The following is a 6,345-nucleotide window of genomic DNA, read 5'->3' on the forward strand; positions in this document are numbered from 1 at the left end:
TAAAGTCATTTTCAGATCTACTATCTATAAAAACAAGTATTCTGATTCCCAAAGATAAATAACACAAATCTTGGAGTATTCAAACACCAGTAGATTTGGATCCCATCTAGTTCAACATGCATAATTAAAGATTTGACTTTCTCTTTTAAAATTTGAGTGCTAAATCCTATCTATAGAAAAGTGAGTGCTTCCTAATTATCTTCCTTTTAGGTAATTTCAGAGCAGAAGTCAAGAACTGAATCAATGGAACAGGGAAACCTCTCAATGGTAGCAGAATTCATTTTGCTGGGATTCACTGAGAATCGTGAATTGCAGATTTTCTTTTTTGTATTTTTTTCCATTACCTACACAGCCATTGTGTTTGGCAACCTCATTATCATCCTTACAGTGACTTTTGACCCTCATCTTCATTCTCCCATGTACTTCTTACTGGCCAACCTCTCCTTCATTGATATGTCCTTGGCCTCTTTTGCCACCCCTAAAATGATTCATAGCCTAGCCAGTAAGCACAAGGCCATCTCCTACCAGGGCTGCATGGCTCAGATGTTTTTCCTCCACCTCTTTGGTGGCAGTGAAATGATGCTACTTGTTGCAATGGCAATTGATAGGTACATAGCCATATGCAAACCTCTCCATTATGCAATCATCATGAATCATCGTGCCTGCTTTGGGTTTGTGCTGCTCTCCTGGACCACTGGTTTTGTGCATACCATGAGCCAGATGATTTTTATAGTGACCTTGCCCTTCTGTGGTCCCAATGTTGTGGACAGTTTCTTTTGTGATCTTCCTCAGGTGATCAAGCTCGCCTGCCTTGATACTTATGTCCTGGAGCTATTGCTCATTGCAGACAGTGGACTACTTTCACTGATTTGCTTCATTCTCCTGCTCATCTCCTACAGCATCATATTAGTCACTGTTAGACTTCACTCCCCTAGTAGGTCCTCCAAGGCTTTGTCTACACTGTCTGCACACATTACAGTGGTATCTCTCTTCTTTGGACCATATCTTCATTTATATGTGGCCCTTCAGTAATATCTCAATGTTTAAGGCCTTTTCTGTGTTTTACACTATTTTTACCCCGCTTTTGAATCCAATCATCTATACATTCAGAAATAAAGATATGAAGAGATCTATTAAAAAACTGAAAAATCAGCATATGGGTTACAGATTGACCTTCTAGTTGACATGTCATCACTGTAATTATTAGCTTCAGCAGCATCATTATCTAATGGACCTTAAGTACATCATCCCGTACCAGGCCTTGTAAAAAGCAAGTTGAAGGGGCAACTAGGTGGTGCATTGGATGGAACACTGGCCCTGGAGTCAGGAGGACCTGAATTCAAACCCACTCTCAGACATTTGACACTTACTAGCTCTGTGACCCTGAGTAAGTCACTTAACCCTAATTGCCTCACAAAAAAAGCACATTGAATTATTCTTGTCATCCACAAGCTTGTACACAATGGGATGATCTTTGTGTGACTGCAACATCTCCAAAATGCATCCAGTCATGATCTGATGGTCTTTATATTGTAATATTATATCTGAGCTTACTCAATAGAACTGATTTTGGTCACATACAAGTTACTTCACTTGTCCAGGTGTATTTCATTATCTAAAATGATAAGGTAAGAGTTCATGTTCTCGGTGGCATCTTCCAGAAGTATATATTACAATCTATGATGGTTCTAAAAGCCCAAGTATTTTAATTCCCTTCTATATGAAAACCCAAAAATGTTCCCCAAGAAGACTCATCATTAGGAGGATGTAAAACTACTTGGAACTAGAGACTGAAGGCTAATCAACTACTGTGCTTAAAGGAAACCAAAAATAAAATAAGGTAAACTTCTCGTGTCCTGCTGTTCGATCTGTCAGCAAGGGGACAGTATAGTAGGAATAGTACTGGCTCTGGAATCAGTGAGCATCAGTCAGCATTCGAATCCTTCTTCCGTAACTTCATACCTGTATGACCATAGGGAGGTAACCTAACTGCCCTGCCCTGCCCTCACACACACACACACACACACACACACACACACACACACACTGGCTTGAGTTTCTTATGAGAAGGGAAAGTAAGGGAATACATATTTATTTAGTACTTACTATAGATAGGCACTGTGTTAAGCACTTTACAAATGTTATCTTATTTGATCTTCACAACAACCCTGTGAAGTAGATACTATTATTATCCTCATTTTATAATTGGGGACACTGAGGCACGTAAAAGTTAAGTGAATTGCCCAGGGTGACATAACTAGAAAATACGTGAGACTGAATTTGAACTGTGATCTTTCTGACTCCAGGCCCAGTGCTCCAAAATGAGGAGCTTGGCATAGATGGCTTCTAAGGTCCATTCGCTAATAAATGGTGATTGTATTGGCAGGGGCAACTCACAGATAGGGAAGCTCCTTCAACTGATATTATTTTTGGTCATCTTCTCTGCAGCTTCCAACTTAGAGAGCTTTTTGAGGCACTAAAAGGTTAAATGGTTTATGTAGCATCACATAGCCAGTATTGTCAAAAGGAGGATTTAAATTTAGGTCTTTCTGACTCTAAGTGAAGCTCTCTGTCTATTATACCATGCTATATATGGAATAACACTAAAAGTATGAATCTAGAAGTGGGAACAGTTAAAACAAGTAATTGATAGATAAAATTGAGATTCATTATCAATTAATCAACTAGCATGTATTAAGCACCTACTATGTTTCAGATACTCTTTAAGGTCCTGTAGATATGAAGACCAAAAAAAGAACATTATTTTCAGAGAACTTACTCTTTGTTGGGGAGAAAAATATAAATATAAATACATATTTATGTAGATATGTAAATATATATTTATTATATACATGATATAATAAATCTATATATAAAGACATAAATATAAATTATTATACATTTACATATAAATATAGACTGGATAAATACAGAGTAAATTCAAGAGAGCTACAGAGATGGAGCCCTAGCAATTGGGGTGGGGGTAGGGGAATCATGAAAGACCATGTAGAAGAAGGTGCTTGAACTGTATCTCCATGAGGTAGAAGTGAGAAATAAGTGGATTCCAGGCATGGATAAAAATCACTGCAAAGCACACAGATGGGAGATAGAGTGCCATGTATGAAGAATAGATACAAGACCAGTTTGGTCAAATTATAGCATGTGGGAAGGGGAGAAACATACAATTATGCTGGAAAGATAAGTTGAAGACAATCTGTGAAAGACTCTAAAAGCTAAACAGAGAAATTGACATTTTATCCTGAAGGCAATGGGGGTATTTTGTTGAGTAGGAAAGTAACAAGATTTGCCCTCAGGGAAAATCAGCTTGGCAGGTATATGGAGAATGAATTGGAATGGGAAGACACTTGAGGCCTGGAGACCAATTAGGAATCCCTTGCAGTAGTACAGATGAGAGTCAATAAGGGCCTGAACTAAGATGGTGGCTTTATGAGTAAGAGAAAGGGTCAAATGGGAAATGTTGTGGAGGTGGAACGGCAAAATTTGGCAACTCAATGGCTCTGTGGAGTGAGACAGAGTGAGGATTTGAGGGTAACATTGAGATCACAAACAGAGGAGAATACAGAAATGATGATTCCTTCAACAGAACTGGGAATAATTTATAAAAGAATGGGTATGTGCTAGAAAAATACAGTTGTGTTTTTGTCTAAACAAGTATCTAGGGAAAGTCCAGGGACTCTCTGATGTCTTTATTTGTATTTCCATTGTGCTTTGCACAAAGTAAATGCTTGATTCATTCACATTTGTAAAATGCTCTGGTAAATCCTAAAACATTATGTAAATTCTAGCTATTACATTTGTTTCAACCCTATTGCTCAGCTTCATTTGTGCAGATGCCTTTGTAAATTTAAGATTGATAAAGCTTCTTGGGCCATAGACATTTGTTCAGACCAAGTTTGGAGAGTCACAGTGATACAAGAACCAGTTTAATAATGATTAGGGAGTGATCACCAAACCCATAATTGAGTAGTGAAATTAAAATGGTGGCATTTAAGAAAGTTGACCTTGGTGGCTGTATTAAGGAAGGTAGATTAGAAAAGAGAGAGAACACTTAGAATACTGTTTTAATAATTCATGTACAAGGTAGTAAGGGTTGAAACTAGGATGATGTCTGAGGAAATACAGATAAAGTAAAATTCAGGAAGGGGCAGCTAGGTGGCACAGTGGAGGGAGTGCCAGGACTGAAGTCAGGAAGACTTATTTTTCTGAGTTAAAATCTGACCTCAGACACTTACTAGCTATGGCAGGGCACTTGACCCCTTTTACTTTAGTTCTTCCTCTGTAAAATGAACTGGAGAAGGAAATGGAAAACCACTCCAAGATCTTTGCCAAGAAAACCCCAAAAGGGGACACAGAAAGTTGGATATGATTGAAAATGACTAAACAACAACCAAAAAAAGTGCAAAAAATACTGGAAATGGGGAGAAATGGCAAGTGACAGCTGATAAGATTTAGTGAAAAGGCTCAGATTCTTATAATCTAGCCAATAGCTTACTAATGTTCAGACTCCTTAAGGGTCTGCTCAATATGACAGATGTTCTAATAAACCATGTCTTTGGCTGAAAGAAGGCTTGGGTCAAACTCTTTTGGACAGGACCCATGTGTTGTGATTTTGGGGTCCCAGCACCCCTAAACCGCATCACTCCTACTACTGCTGTCATAGGATGGTAGAGAACCAAGGAACCAGGAAGCACTCAGGATTTTCCCTGTCAAATCAAAGTGTCATGTTCTTTCATTGCTGAAACACTTAGGGGCTTGTGATTCCCAGAGAATTAAGCCGCCTCAGCACAAAGTCATACATGTGTGGTAAATGGGTAGCAGGAAGGTCAGTTTTGTACATGCCTGGAGAAGGTCTCAATTATGCATATGATGGAGACTGACCAATGAAGGCCCACATCTGGATGTAGATGAACCCCTGTCCTAAAGCCCATTCACGTGAGAATCTCCTTATTAATAGAGATGAATAGTCTTCCCTGGTGAGAATAGGAGAGCTCCAGCCTTCTCCAGTTGAGGAACTGTTTTCAAGTATCAAGTTGCTTCTGGCTTCCAGTTTGGAGAAGGAAGAGGGAAGAATCCCACCCCACTTCAGACTGCTAGAGGAAAAGACTCTGGGAAGACATGAGAGGAGCTGGCAGTCTCCATTACATCCCTATCCCCAGCTAGCTACTCTAGAGACTCTGGGGAATTTCTCCTTGGGTGAGATCTAGATCTCTTTTTCTCTTGGTTGAGCTGGGTTGCTTTGCTCCCAATGGGGGGGCTCCTTCACTCTGTATTGTCTTGCATATATTCTACTATGTATACCTTCACTGATTTGTTTGGCTATGATTTGGATAAATGGATTTCTTTTCTAAAAACAAAAAACAAAAACAAAAAAAAGGTTTAGTGAAAAAAGGAAAGGGAGGAAGCAAAGATAACGCCAATGTAATTTTGGCAGGGTTCTGGAAAAGGAGAATAGGACTGTTGTTGGCACTAATGGAGAAAATAGGAATAAGTATGGATTCAATTTTCTAAAGGAGGGGTGGGGTTTTTTTCTGGTGAAGAGAAGCCAAGTCCAATTTTTTTTTAAGTTTCGTGATTTATTAGGAAATACAAGTTAACTAATCTTTTTTTGGAAAATGGAGATACTATTATTGTAGAGTTGGGAATTACCTAAATGTAATTTTTTTTATTGAAATGTGAAAATGGATGAACTCTTTGAGGGAATGAGCGTAGAGAGAAGAGAGGAAAAGTCAAATGACAGCTCTTTTGATCTAGGATGACAAAAGAAAAAGAGGATTCAGTCATGATAACAAAGAAAGAAATCAGCAAAGTAAGGGAGGGAAAACTAAGTACAAAACCTATGAACAAAATCAAGATTGAAGAGATCTTTAAAAAAACAAAAGTTAAGCTTATTGGAAGATGCATCACATACACTAAAGGTGCTAGAACCTGAAAGGCAACTTGCAGTAATACATAGAGAACCATCAATTGAGTTAAGGAGAGCTAGATTGAACTACTGCCTCTAACATGTACTGGCTGTATGACACAGAGCAAGATTTCACCTCTCCTAACATTAGGCAACTCTCTAACATTATAAGTTGCAAAGTATAAATACGTACATGTACACATATACGTGTCTGAGAGAAGTATAGAACTCAGTCAGGAATAGAACTTATTTGATTTCAGAAGCTAATTAAAGGAGAATTGGAGATGTTAAAAAAATTATTTTTTTAAATATAAATTTGTTTATTTTTAGTTTTCAACATACACTTCCACAAGTTTTTGAGTTCCAAATTTTGCACCCCATTTCCCCCTTCCCCCATCCCAAGATGGCATGCATTCTGAATA

At 38.3% G+C, this 6,345-nt stretch overlaps 1 protein-coding gene across 1 annotated transcript; it reads left to right on the forward strand.

Moving 5' to 3' along the window:
* The first annotated feature begins 243 nt into the window (after positions 1-243).
* Positions 244-1,032, forward strand: LOC110210570 (olfactory receptor 4K3-like). Its single transcript, XM_020989587.2, has one exon. It carries the CDS (start codon positions 244-246, stop codon positions 1,030-1,032), a length of 789 nt encoding a protein of 262 aa, XP_020845246.2.
* Positions 1,033-6,345: the final 5,313 nt, after the last annotated feature.

The sequence above is a fragment of the Phascolarctos cinereus genome, unplaced genomic scaffold (genome assembly GCF_003287225.1).
Source record: "Phascolarctos cinereus isolate Bilbo 61053 unplaced genomic scaffold, phaCin_HiC Scaffold_3;HRSCAF=262, whole genome shotgun sequence".
NCBI lineage: Eukaryota > Metazoa > Chordata > Mammalia > Diprotodontia > Phascolarctidae > Phascolarctos > Phascolarctos cinereus.